Below are 15214 nucleotides of genomic sequence, written 5' to 3' on the forward strand. Positions count from 1 at the left end.
TCAGATTCCCACCTCTTTATTGCAGTCGATATGTTATGATGTTTATGATGATTCCTTGCGGTGTGATGGTCTCTCTGCGCCCTTTGTCTAGATCTTTAGGAGGTAACCATTTAAATACCGACGTAGTACCGTATAGCTCATTACCCCGTTGAGTTACACGTCACATTCATGTCAATTTTAAAATTTTCCTGCAGTTGTTTTGTTCAGCTTCCTCACTCATTTTCTTGGCCCCCATGTAGACAACAAATGTTCCTGCTGCTAGCATGAAAAATGTCCTCCTTTTCCTTTCTACTGCCATGCATTTTAAGTTGATCAAGCTGGTTTCGAATCTCTCTTCCCAAAGATGAGAATACAATCCCTCAAAACTGCAGAAATGCTTTTTTCACCTGACAGGGACAATACGTTCCTCCAAATTGTATTTGCCCTTTCCCGTCGGCCACAAGTCCTGTTCCTGAAGCTCTTGTGTACTTTAACGTTCAATCTTTCCATCAATATGGCCATCAATCCCCCAGTGCAATTCCTTTTAATGTGTTTGTCCTTTCCATTCCTTTCTCTGCCCCTTGCATTTTCAAAATAGATTTTCCTTCTGATCTGCCCCCCCTCACCCACCCACCCACCCGCTGTGACTAAAGCTTGCACTCTGAACACTGCGGACCTCATCTCCTGATATCTGCACTGAAGCAGAGGAGGTGACAGAGAAAGAAAGGAAGTGGAGTGTGGGGTTCGGGCTGATCTAATACAATTAAGTTATCCATGAGCCTCACTGGATATGAAAGGGTTTGATAGACGTGAGTGATTGTCATGTTGTGTGGACTGGCGCAGCATGTGACTGACTCATGTTTTAATCTGCCACGTCCTCCGCCAACCCATCACCCACACATTGGAGTCAGGCAGATCAAAGGTTTACATCCTCATCGTAGCCCTCCGGGCGGGGCTCTCGGTTGACGGGCCCGGCTGGAATCTAATAAACACATTCTCAGTGAGATAGCCGCTTCTGTGGAGGGATCCCCCACCGAGCCCATCCATATTTCTGTAGCTGTATGGTGAAATTACCGCAATGCCATTGAATGGAGAGTAATCCGCTCGTTGGTATTGAGCAAGTTGACACGTTAATTTCCTTGAAAAATACCGGTATCCTTTTTTACAGTGATTTTGCACTAATACACTTGAACTCGACTACCTTTTCTTTTCATTTTGGCTTCATTAAAACAGTATACATATTCATTTCTTTGACCTTTCTTTGGAGCTGTTTGGCCTTTGTCATCTCCTTCCCAGTACCTAGTTTTCTGCATTTCTTTTACTTGATTATGTTGATATTTTTGCACACATTTGCATACCAGTGTTGGTTTGGTCTGAGCTGCAGGGGGAAACGAAGATTTTGAAGCTGAAGAACCTGCGTCCTCAGGACTACGCCAACTACAGCTGCATCGCCTCCGTCAGAAATGTGTGTGGGATCCCTGACCGCAGTGTTATCTTCAGACTCACCAATAAGACAGGTACTCTGACTATTTTAATTTTACAAGCATAGAATACCCAAAATGACAGTTTTAGAAGTGAATTTGATATTATTCTGAGTAGATTGCAATATAAAACAGCCACTTCTACAAAGGTGTTTTAATAAAAGTAAAACGGAGACAGAGAGATGAAGTGGTACGCAGTCTCTCAACTGACATAACTGCCAAAGTTGTCCATCTTCTGCCAATCTTTCTAATCAGACTCTACACGCTCTCCCTCCACAGCCTCGCCGTCCATCAAGCTGCTGGTGGAGGATCCCATCGTGGTGAATCCTGGCCAGACGGTATCCTTGGTGTGCATCACCACGGGTGGAGAGCCTCCCCCGACTCTCACCTGGGTTAGCAGTAATGACAGCTTGCCACAGAGGAGCGTGGTGAAGGGGGGCACGCTCACTCTCCCAGCCATCAGCTCGGACGAGGCGGGGGTCTACAGCTGCGTGGCCAGCAACAACGTGGGAAACCCGGCAAAGAAGTCCACTACCATCGTGGTGCGAGGTGAGAAGGCATGACTGCACGAACACGTATATGGAGCAGCACAAAACGTTACGAGCTGTTATGAATATGAATAAATGAAGTAAAACGTATACAAAAAATTATTGTGAAATAATGTAGTAAAATATCAAAACTCAACACATTAATAACTAACACATTTTTATTTTATCATCGACATTTTTATTTCAAAATGACACATTTTGCAACAATATTGCTATGAATTTGTTTAAAGTTTGTTTATATACAGTCATTTTTTCGGTAAAAGGGTGTGAAACCATTCATTAAAATGCACTGGCTCAAAGAGTGGTTAGCACCAGTTTATTAAAAGCAGCAGGGCCAGGGCCTTTGCTGCCTGTTTGGCTAATTATCCGGGTTTTTAATTTTTTTTTTCCAAGCTGCTCTTCACCTGAGTGGCACAGGAGGCGGAAGAGCATCTGATCTTGCTGTAGCTCATTACAGAAATACCTGTTATCAAAGTGCCGCTTTTTGCATGCTTGCCATATTGGCATATCTCTATTAATGTGAATACACAGAAGGTGAAGTGCACTTATGATTAGGCTTTTTAATATTTACAGTAAACTGCAAAAAAAGATCTGCTTTGAAGGTTAATACTCTAGACAGGCAATTTTACCATCTATAAAGAAAAGCTGTTTTGGTATGAGACCTGAACAGATGAGACACGATGCACGAGGAAATCGACTTTTATATTCTTAAATCGACTGCTATTACTAAGCTCGAGGATTAAGAGTGGTGTGTGCGAAGAGACTTTCATCAGTGACATTACAGAGGATCCCAATGCCCTGAATGTTAAACTGCGCAAACCTCTTGCAGGTGAATGAAAAGACGCTTTAATTAGTGAAGCCTTGACAAACAAAACAGCATTCATGCGCTGATCCAAATTTAAATTTAAACTTTCCGGAGAACATCACACACGCACAATTGGGACACATTTGAATCAGAGTTTAGCAGATTGGCTCGGAAAGTTTCTCAAAGAGTTTCCTCCTTTCATCTCAGAGATTATGCCACAGCTCCATCATCAGGTCGCCTCTGAGCTCAGTCTGTTTGGAAGCATTTATTTATGCAGCCACACACTCCCTGGGATGAAAATCAAATCGTCAACAAATCATTTCTGATGGCCCCCCTGACAGATAAAAACCCCTTCTCTGTACTGTGAAAGTGCCCATATAGTTGAGGACTTAAGAATCGAGAGGCTTACATCAAAGAGAAGGTGTCAGGTGTCCCATGGCAGCAAATAAGTCAGGGCACACTCAGCGCAAGCAATAAATATAACGCTCTCATCGATGTGTCATATGTCTGGAGCTGACAGTGGTTCTCATGGGATCTTGGCAAAATGTCATCAAAAAAAAGAAAATCACCACCTTCCTTAGATATGAATACAATCACACTGATGTGTCACAATTAAATGGTACCTGTAGTGCTATTTATCCATTTGGATTGTTTTGGTGTAAGTTGCTGAGTTTTGGAGATATCAGTCGTAGAGACGGCGTCTCTCTCCAGAAATCATGACCTGGTTAATCAAGATAATCCACAGAAATAGTTTTGAACTTTTCTCTTTCTCCCGAACTACACCCTCCAAGCGTATCAATATGCAGAAGGAAGCTTGCATCTACTCATGGATGATATTCTTGGGCTTGTGACATGGAGAAGAAAATAATTCCTACATGATCTCTATCGCTGATAACTCCAAAACTCGATTTACTCACCAAAAACAATCTAGATGTATAAATACAACTACAGGTAGGAGGAAAATGTGTATTTTTGATTTTGGGATGAACCGTCCCTTTCAGGCTGCAGAGCATTGTCTGCACTTGTTAAAAGTGAAACAAGACCGGTATGTATTAATATGCTTGGCTAAATGCCATGTAGGATCCATAGCGATTGATTGGTTCGGCAGTACAGAGCTGTATGAAAAACTTTTTTGGCTCCATCATTTCAGATATAAAAGCCTTAGACAACTTATCTGCTCCTTAACCTCGCCCTAATAATATCACTGTTCACTCTTATATAAAAAACACAAAAAAAACAAACATATTTTAAGGCTATATCTGTGTAATGTTATGAGTACTAGCCTAGCAACACTGAAGGCCAGTGAGTCAGAGACAGGCAAAGAGACTGGAGCTGCTTCACAGTGCGCAGTGTCAAAGGGAAGGCAGTGGATATTGTTGAAGTTGCAATAAACTTCCAAATCTTATGAGCTGTTTCTACGATTAAAATCATGCCCAGTTTCCCAGTTAAACACAGCACGGATCTGTCTTGTAGAAATGATGACGGCAGTGAAACTGTATTTCACACTATGATATTTAAATTATGCAATAAATCTCTGGTTAAAATTCGATCCGAACCACTTTGGAGGGGGTTATCTTTAAGGATCACAGATCAACTTAGTTCCATTACTCCACTACGTGATAAAAGAAGTCTGGAAGCCACCACTGACGTCTGTACCACTTAGGAGTTTAGTGCAGATGTTAAAAGACAAAGATATCAGACAGGGGTCAAAATAAATTTGAACCAAGTCATATAGAAGCTATATCAGCTCTAAAAGTTAAAAGCATGACAGTCTCTTTTTTTTCTTTGTAAATTAGCTCTGCAACAGACGTCAACACGTTATCACACATCTCAGCGTGACATCAGGGGCGCTCTCCTGAGTCTGATGAGCTGTCATTGACGCAAATGCAATTTGGGGATCAACATGGGTGGGTGGTATGAATGTTCTTTGATAGACTGCGTTGTTTATTGAGCTATATCATGAATTTGATCTGTTTCTGAAGAACTGGCTGCATATTGAGCAGTGCGGCAGCCGTGAAAAAGTGGAAATAATGGAGACATGCAGCGCTATATGCCTGACATACTCATACTCATGGTCATGTTAATTATATTCTGTCTGGCAACCCAGCTTTTCAGAACCAAAGCATGTCTGTGATGCACCTTTTTTCTACAACGATTTCTCCATTGTTTTGTCTCGCCACTGATCTCCTCTTACTTATTTTACCAAGTGTCACATTGCATGAAAACATTCTTAAAGCGTCTTTCTATATGCAGGGGGCCCGGTGGGTGCTATATTTTCAGCCATTTGCAGGAAATTTCCATCACCACAGATGCTATTAGATGTTTGGATTTAGAAACAAAGTGATGTTTCTCTGCTTTGATTTTAACTTCTCCCCTCGCTGTTATTTTTGTCCTTCGCCAACATAAAAAGACGGCGTAAAGAATGCAGACTTGTGAGGCGTGACCAAACTAATATTGGAAAGCTGCGAGACAGACTTACATTATTCATGATTTCTGCTGCATTCTCCAACATGTGTGCTTCAGTTTTTCGAAGTGGATTTAGCAGATAAACAAAATATGTTTAAAGGATCCCAAACCTTTTTTTAAAAGAATTATGACCAGTATATGTAATGATTGAGACATTTCACCCTTGAAGATTTAACTTCCCCTTTAGTTGACAGATGACATACACCAAAATATCTTTTACGCCAATTTCTTGTGACTTATTGGCTGACATATACAGTCAAACAGATATATCTGTAATAATAACCAATATATCAGCCCTGGTCATTATAGACGAGGACTTTGGTGTGTCAAGTAGTGCGGGTGCACTGTCAGAGTTTACAGGACCACTTCCACTCGCTATTAACTGGTTTGAGATGGTCCTGAAAATAGAAAACCCTCCAAGTGAAAGCAGTAAAAGTGGAGTGAACAGGGTGAGGTTGAAGTGCTGATAATGGTTTTGAACCTGTCTTCTTGACACTTGAAATTACACATGAATAGGGCTCGGTACTGAACTTTTATACTTTTAGGACACCACTTGAATTGCATCAATACTAAATTCCAATACCTAAGGCGTGAATCTCATCAGTGTCAGCGAACCAGTGATAAAAATAATCATTAAAAGCACAATTTTAAACCACCTTTTTGGGTAAGGAGTACAGATGGAGCCAAGGTGTAGAGTGTATCTTCCAGGGGACCCGGTGCTACTTAGAGACCACCAGGTAAAAGGACAGAAATCAACCTCAAGATGACACGTTGGATAGTTTGGAGGTCTCACTTTGCCACTATTTCCCAGTACCACGACCATCATCCACACAGTTATTCCCTTCTTTTTCTTCCTCTTAGTTAGACTAGACGTTACAATGGCATATTGCTGGCATTCTATCTGTTATTAATGTTCCTTCTGACAGTTATTCATATTAAATACAGCATCAGTTATCCAGGTCGAGTAAAGTGCGCTGAGTAAATACAGTTTGTCCTTGTCTCAGGTCTTCATCTCTTGAAGAGAGCAATTCTACCATAATATCTAATGTCGTCTTCTATTTTTCAAAATGGATTTTGCAGATTTGGTATCAAAAAAGTATCAAACAAAAAGTCAAGGTATCAGTAATGAACATTTTTTTAACAAAACCAGCCCTCACACAGGAAACACTTTGGAATAACAGGGTTGACTCTACACAACATACTGTATTATACAGAGTTGTGGCACTTGAATAGAATGTACGTTATCTCCTTCCAAACACATTGTGACTGAATTATAATCTAACCATGTACAAATTAAGATAAAACATTGTGCTTTGTTGCCCTGTACTTCTCACATATTGCTGCCACTCCAGTTGGCCACATTTTAAATGAAAACGAATGTCATGTCGAGTACAAGAATTGTCTATTTTTTTTTTGTTGACAAAACGCACAGTCACTCCACTGGCAACTTTTTACTGTCGTGATACTTTGAAGTGAGGAGAAAAAGAAAATTGAAAGGGGATAAGCCAGGCTTGAGGCTAGAGCACAGGCAGACCTTTAGTTGTTCTTTATTTCTGTGTGTGTTTGTTTTTGCATTTGTGTGCGTGCAGGAAAAGGAGACAACAGGAAGAGAGACTGCCTGTCTGTATACATTTTCATGTATCTTTTATGCCTGTTGCTTTAATTTTCAGAAAATCTCAATTACAATACAGACTTTAATTAAATGATTCAAAATGGAGAAATGCTCTTCAGATTGCTGATGATGTGTGTGTGGCCATGAAAAGTTGGAAATTGGAAATGTTAATGAATTATAAGCACTTGTGAGGAAACAAGTGCCTATTTTTTGTTGATATTCATGTGCAAATCCTGCACGTGTACATAAACAAAATACCAATTGATTTATTTCTGCCTACACTGACTTCATTCTGCATGTTATGCAGGGTCACCCTGTGGCCTCATCGTTGCCTGCCTCAGCTTGTCCACCCTCCTCTTCAGTCCTTGAGAAGCCCTCTCAAACTGCTGTTGCCAAACGGGGCTGTGTGTGTGAAAACACACATCTCTCCCCAGCAGATGGTAGTTTCTCTGGCCATACTGTCCTACCAGCCAGACTGCCTTCCAGGGCTTGGCCTTCTCCACAGCCAGCCCAGCAGGCCACTGGCATCACATCACCCTGCTGACAAGATCCTTTTTATGGATTAAGGGTCCGCAACACGTTGTCAAATGCAGGTCAATACCCTGCTTTCTCCTGACCGCTTTGGTCCATTCAGTCCTCCACAAACACACCAGTTTGTGATGTATCTGCTGCGACAATGCAAAGATACTCCGCGCTGGTTGTTTCTTCTTCTCTTCTGTTTGGTATCAAATATGAGTCGGCAGCCCTCAAATGGAGAGTTGGTGAATTGAGACGGAACTGTCTGTGGATGGTGTTGAAATGGGCAGCCGGCCTGGCATTCTGTTTCCCCCGACTCCCTGCACACACGTGAGCAGACTCATGTGCATGTGCTTCCTGTCTTTTTGCTAAAGCAATGTGTTTTCCCCCTGTGTGATGTGGAGAAATGAGCATAGCAGTAGCTTTCAAAAGATTCAAAAATCAAACGCCGCTGTGTTGTCGTCGGATTTTCTCGACAATTCCTCCAGGAGTTCCTGACAAATTCAGGTGTGAAGCTTTTACACCCAAGACATCCATCACTTCGACCTGCTAACGTCGACACGACTCACTCCGCACACCCACATGCGTGCACACACTCAAGCGTAAGACGCTAGCTACAATCCACACTTTGTAACTCTGATTGGAGGCTTGCTGGTATTTATAGAGAAGCAGAAATGCAATCTTTTTTTTGTGTGAGCTCCCCGCTGCTTATATTTAGGCTGTTTGGTGGGGAGAAAACAATCATGACGTGCCTTGTAAAAACCTGGCTGTCAGCATGTGAATCAACATGTGAATGACCCTTATCAAATTTGCTTTGGAATAAATTCTGGTCGAAAGCTGAATATATTTCCATTCATGAATGCCAGATTTAATGGCTGGATGGCCAGAACTGGCACAGGCAGGCCTGTCTCTTGGGCTGCGGCCCTAAAGACTGTGTGTGTGAGTGAGTCAGTGATTGTGTGTGTGTCTGTGTGTATTTGTATGTGTTCAACTGTGCAGGTACATGTGCACGTACCTGTGTTGTTTGTGCATTCAGCGCATGTGAATGCTTTTCAACATAAATTAAAGCCGGAGGTCAGCCTCAAGGTTGAGAGCAGCGTTTAGGACTCATTTCCCTCTAAAGAATGGACATGTGTGAGTGGCCATGATACTGTAAATACGCTGATGCATGGGAGGGTGATGGCGCCAATGCGAAGAGCGTTAATGGGAAAACGAAAGGTGTTTGGACGGCGGTGCACGAACGTGTGTCTACGCCAGGGCGCGTGTGAATGCCTGGTGTTTTGAGCCACGCTAATGCCCTCTGTCCTTTTTTTGTGTTTAACCTTGAGCGGATGAGGCAGAGCAGAGTGGCAGTTAGAGAGACATCCATCTGGCTCTGAGAGATGAGTTCGCCTTCACATGCTGATATTCTCTGCAAGAAAGAATGGAGAGCACAGTGTGATGCCTGCTGAGAGACAGACAGACAGGTCCGACTGAAAAATGAGATGGACTGATGGGAAGACAGGAGGATAATGATTCAGAGTGGGAGCGGAATGAGACGCGTCTTTCTTCTCTATCAGACAAAGGCAGGGAGAATGCACTGGAGAGAGTAGTTGGGGGGAGGAAACACATTGAAACGTCTTTTTTTTCTTGCAATGTTGCTGCGTTTGTGTGTGCGCATAAGTGGTGCCATTGTGTCTTTGTCATTATGAGCCTACGTACGTGCATGTCATAGTCAATATGTGAGGGCTGCGTGTACTTTTGCCCTGCTAAGAAGCTCCCCTGAGGTGGTATTGTAATCCTGCCGTGTGACATGAGCTCTCTGTAGAAGAAGGCCTCAACCGGGGCTTTTCTCTTTGTGTGATTATCTGCGCTCTTCATGTACAGGCCACCCATTATTCCCACAGGCTATTAAAGCTATGGAGAATCATACAGGCTCGCTGTAGGCAATAGCACCGCTTTTTGTGGTTAAAAAAAAAAAAAAAAAAAGGAGCATGTGAACACTGTAATATGTATGGTAACGATCCATAAGACAGCCTTGAATATCATCATTGAACCGAGTGCAATCTCCCAGGCAGAAAAGGAAACAGGTGGCATGTAATGCAAATGTAAGCACAAGCTGAACCTTTTTTCCTTCTCCTAATATTACCATGAAGAAAAGGAGGTCCTGTAAGTGAATGCTTTTACTCCTTGTGCATGTTGCCACAGTCAAAGTTCAATGACAGGAAGCTCTGATGGTGATAAAAGGAAACCAGCTTCCAAGATCCATCAATTATTCATGCAGAATTTGTTTGTGCGTATGTTGACTTGTGTTTTATGCCCCAGCGCCTGTGATACTGGCAATGGTTTTCAAAATAAGGCTGGATATTTTAATCCTGAGATGTGTGTTTTGCTTATTGCGCACATTGTGCTTCATAACGGTGAGCATGCATTAGCTCAATTCTTGACCATTTCCCAGAGCTTTCAAGAGCACATCAGTTGTAGGGGTGTAAAGACTAATCAATATGTGAAAACCGATACAGTACAAGACTCTGAGAATCGATTTTATCGCTATTGTACTGCAGATCTGACACAAATGTCTGCATGAAAAGAAATTGGCCCTGACTTAACCCCTGAATCATTGATGAGTCAAACCTTTTATTAAAGCTGCATAATTGCACACACAGCAACACGGGATATCAACAATATGTACTGCTCGTTATGTCTCAGAATGACTTTAGTACAAAACTAAGTAATGGAAATAGAGAAGTAGTGTGTAAACAGAGGGCTGAGCAACTTTTTTTTCTCCATTTGCTGCATTAACGCTCTCAGTTCCTGGATGTTACCGATGTCAGATAAACTTTGTTTGAACCAGATGCTCGCTCCACTTCCTCTGCCTCCTATCCATCATCATCACCACTGTTCTTTTAGGAGGCAGGCAGAAGAAAAAGCTTTGTTGTGCTCTAGGATTTCATTACTGAACTATGAGCAGGATTGACACTTTTTTATTTCTCTGACTTCACAGAAGATGATGGAGACACTAAAACTTGAGTCTAGCAGGTAAAAACCTGAGAGTAGACATGTAATGAACAATTCTGATTCGGATGCAGCCCTATTTAGCAGCTAATTGCACTTCCAGCCGGTCCCTGAGTCCTGAAAAATGTTGTTATCCACTGCATCACTGCCAACATTTACTACTGCTGGTGTGGAGGATTCAGTGTTTGAAATAAAAATCAATTACTTTTATTTATTTATTTTAGTTTCGCTTAATTACATTTTAAGTATTGCAATCATTATAAGATGTCCCTTGCTAGTCACGGAGATGCTTTTGAGCTCTCATGTCAGCAAATCCATCTCCATTACAACTGAGCAAACTCTATCTGCTGATGAAGACGGTATGATGTGATTGAATCTTCAGAAACATGGGTTGATGTTTATCACAGAGCTATATGTGCATCACAAAGGTGTCCATGATATTGTGTCCACCCTACATCCAGCGTTACATACTTAAGTACATAGAGACTCACTCATTCCTACTGTACACACATCTACTTGTAAAATCTTATGATATGATGTATGTAATTTAAAATTGTGTAGCAACAGTCGGAAGTGAGTTATTTAGGCTTTTCTGCCTCATTGTCTGCCTAAACAAGGATGCACTGAGAAACTTCTTCTTTTGTATTTGTTGATGTTTCTCACAGTTTACAGCTGTTAAAAAAAAAGAAAGAGAAAATAACTCGTATTAGGGCCACTGCCATTATTACCAACAATTGCATGTGGGTTTATTTCTTTTTCTCTCAGTTTACATCAAGTCAAGTCAAAATAAACCGTCAGTGATTCACTTATTGCTTTAAGATAAGACAGATACATCTCATCAGTATCAAACACAGTAATGATGCCCCTGAAAGGAGAATAAAACCACCATGCAGCATCAAATGCTGAATAACATTCTTAGACTGTACAGCAACGTATACGTGCAATACCATAAATTACCAAAGGGCACAAATGAATCATCGGTTGACTGCGCACACCTATAATTTTTGCATTTAGTTTACAAGTCTACAGCATTGCTCAAACAATGGAAATCATTTACATACCATCAGCGTTTCTGAGGTCTTTCTGCACTTTGATGCAAACCTTTAGGTTTTCTTTCCACTGAAGGGATATGTACTTTGTCTCACACAGAACAACGTTACTGGCTGGACTGTATATTAATCAAAGTCTTTGGGGTTTCTTTTTTTACACCTGGATGATCCGGAAGTATGAGTCAATTAAATCCAGGTGAACTCTCTACTGACGTGAACTTCAAAGCTCAGTACAGCCACAGTACCTCTTTTAATTCTCTCTCTTCACATTTGTTACCATTAAACTCGAGATTAGATGAATCAAGATGAATCAATGGCCTGCCATTGAATGAACACAACAATGCAAAGGACTACCCTCTTTTTGCGACCAGGGTTTCCACTATCAGGAAATTATGAGGCCATCTATTGAAGCCCAACATAATGTCTGGTGAAGATAAATCCATCTTAGCACAATTTGAATTCTATTTAAAATAGAGAGAGTGATTCTGGAGAAAGATAAGTGATAAGTGTCTCATTTCCAGGTGGTCAAATACAAGCGTTGGGCTGGTATGACATCAGTGCACACAGTGAAAGTTCAGTAAACACAGATAACATTTGACTGGAATTTCACCCTATTGTCCAGGACATTTAAATATTTTTGGACACCTGGTCCAGCGCCCATTTTTTCTCATGGAAACCCTGTGTGCGACGCAGCATTGTTAAGCTATGCAAATACAAAACGATAAGTGATTGACTACCACTGTTAATGAAAAAGCAACTAAATTAATCGCAACTTAACAGCTCCCATGTGAGCTCCTGGTTACTGAACCCAAGGAGGTCACATCAGTCTTTCAAGCTTCTGACTTCCAACAGGAAGTTGGGTAACCAGATGTCTGATATCACCATGAAGATCTTAGGGGAAACACTCTTGGCACCTTAACCGTTTGTGTCCCTTCTTCTTCATGAACGGGACAATTTAGCACGGAAAGGTTCTCAAATGTTGCCTGACCTGTCAAGGTTGACACTGACTAATCGGGCCAACATGTTTGGATCTCTCAGGGCATAGCAGTCCATCAGACAGTGTTTACTCTCAGATATGGGAAATGGGAAAGTTCTGTTTCCAGACGGAGCCCTCCTTAAAGATTCATGTGACTTTTGCCATGAATTGGTTATCAGAAATGGGAAAGCAAGAGTGACAGCGCACCATCACCCGATAAAGGCTCCCCACTCTGCACTTCACACCTCACACACTCACCACAGTCCCTTTCAGAATACCTCCAGTTTTAGCTCTGCTCCCATGCATAAGGGAACAGGCACCATTTTAGTCACTGCAGCTGTCCAGCAAAATTTACTACAACCAGGGGAAGTAATGCCCACTTATCTCTCTTGTACACAAATGTAGTCGATTTACAGGAATGCCTACTTGCTATTCAATATTTATGGTCAGATAAAATTGCAGGAGAGGAGGTTTGAATGTAGAGACGGCAGGGAGGGGAACCAAAACTGAAATATGCATGAGTCCACATATGCAGCACTGGCTAGTTTGACTTGCACTGCAGCTCCGTGTGGAAATGAGGGAAGGCTGAGTCACCATGAGTCTGAGGGGTGTGGGGGATGAAGAAGTGACCATCAAGATGTAATCACATCTCTACTTAACTAGTAGTTAAGATCTGTGGCTGTGAAATCTAAATCTAAATCTGTGTGTGAGTGGTGCCGTAGCGTCGGTGGAGCAGTTTTCTACCACAAAGAAAGAAAGAGGTGGTTGCAGACATTCGGACACTGTGGTGTTTTTTTAATGAAAATAAAATTGATGCCGGATCTGATGCTTGGTGGTGACATGCTCTGATTGGTATGATAATAAAGCAAGTCTCCCTTGGTGTGCTGGTATTATCATAGATATTAAAAAGTGGCGCATGAGCAGCCGGGTCAGTGTGGACTGTAATCTCTTCTTCCCTTATGTCAGTAATCAGTCCAGCCCTCGCTGATCATACATATGCAGGTAGATGAAGAATACTTGTACTCTTTTTAATTATATGGTCCAACTTTTATGCTTTTGTTCCATTTTGAGTATTTCATATGTACCAGTACTACAACAGCCAGCTGCAAAAATCCTTTATATCACTTAGGCCTTGTTTGGACCACCAACCGAAAATCCGTCTCAGATGTGTCTCAGTCTGGATGCTCTGACTGCTCAACTCAAAGGGTCTTCTGCGCAACTTCAAATCCAGAGTGACAGGAGTGCATCAGAGCCTCGTCAGCAGTGTACGTAGTGCATGATGCCTACGTCAGTACCGATGCAGATAGGTTGGCGATGTCTGCATACACAAATCCAATCTGATCAAATGATATAACAGTGCGGATAGCATGGCTCAAAGATCTGATTCTGATTTGCCTGCAGTAAGAAGACCTTCATGCTTGCTGCCTTCTGAGCTAGACTTTTATTTAGCAAGGTTATGATATGAAGGTCCAAAGTGGACTTTTTAAAATTTGATTTGTATCCGCTGATGTAACTCGGTGTGTGTCAATATCAATCTGGCCGGTCAGTCGACAGTTATTTATATATAAGGGATATGAAGTGGTTACCAGACAGTTAGAAATGGATGAAAAAGAAGAAAGTAAATGATGTAACACATCTGAGCCCAGTTTCTTCTCTCATGTGCTGTGTTGGCATGCTGAGCCATCCCAACCCAAGTGCACATGGTCCACATTGCACTGTGATAGGATCGTAGAAGCCATGGGGCAGTTGGATCCGTCACATCCTGTGGTCAGTGAAGTGTATCTACACAGCGCCAGAATTTCATTTGGCCGAGAAGGCCTAATTCTGTTCAGCAGCCCCAAGTTTCTGTTTTCTGCTGATAACATTGGTGTGTGTAACATAAACTGCAGGTTAATATTCGCCTTGGAAGCATATTTTAAATTTATGCCTATCTGGAGCAGCAGCGTCCCAAATTAGCAGATGTATGCTATATTTACCTCTGGCATGTAGTTTGGAAGGCAGTTGAGATTTATCAGTAATGGTGATGGAAATGTGATAACAGATGACTTGTTTGAAAGTAAATGAGTAAAGGAAGGGGGGGAAGTGTCATTCAGAATGTTTGAGTTGATTGTAAATTCAATTTAGGCAAATCAAAGTTATCCCAAAGAACCATAACCGACAGCAATAAAACTAAATAGAATTGCGAACATTATCTGCTGCTTAAGAAGCACAGTGGTTCAGCCAATGCGTCTTTTCTCTCTTCATCCTACATGAGACCCTTCAACTAAATACCTGGAGGTTGTTTGAAGCGGCTGACCAGCATGCTGGCTCAATACCGAGGTCCTGGGTTCGAGTTCTGGCTGGAGCAGGGCCTTTTTGTGTAGAGAATGCGTGTTTCCATGTTCTCAGTGTGTTTGCGTGGGTTTCTCCCGCCATTATTACATTGGTATTGATGCTTACTGTGATGTCATTTCATATTATAGGTCACTTCATATCTATAATATCTATACAACCTCAACTAAAAAGTTATATGGGTGACTTTTAAACCAAAATAAATGATAAAAGTAGCACAATTGTGTCAAAATACAAAAAACAGTTATGTATTTTCATCAAAGTTTACTAAATAAACACACAAAACATATTGAACCAAAAGATTTCTAAGTGTAGAATCATAAAAACACATCTTTAATACTCCATAACTTGTTTGAGTTAAGTAAAAGGTGTTTTAAATATATTTTCCCAGTGCCTACATTGTTATTTCTTTGTTTATTGTGATGTTATTTCTTGGATCGTCTTAAATGCTCAATAT

General features: G+C 41.5%; 1 protein-coding gene across 7 annotated transcripts in view; it reads left to right on the plus strand.

Annotated features, from left to right (window-relative positions):
• LOC141018075 (MAM domain-containing glycosylphosphatidylinositol anchor protein 2-like) overlaps window positions 1-15214 on the plus strand; it is a 253791-nt gene that overhangs the window by 164174 nt on the left and 74403 nt on the right. For all 7 annotated transcript variants that reach the window (XM_073492947.1, XM_073492948.1, XM_073492953.1 and 4 more), the window contains 2 exons: window positions 1364-1496; window positions 1740-2009. In XM_073492947.1, coding sequence (XP_073349048.1) covers window positions 1364-1496; window positions 1740-2009 — 403 coding nt within the window. The remainder of the gene's footprint in view (window positions 1-1363; window positions 1497-1739; window positions 2010-15214) is intronic.

This window comes from Pagrus major, chromosome 22 (assembly GCF_040436345.1).
Source record: "Pagrus major chromosome 22, Pma_NU_1.0".
In the NCBI taxonomy this organism is placed as follows: domain Eukaryota; kingdom Metazoa; phylum Chordata; class Actinopteri; order Spariformes; family Sparidae; genus Pagrus; species Pagrus major.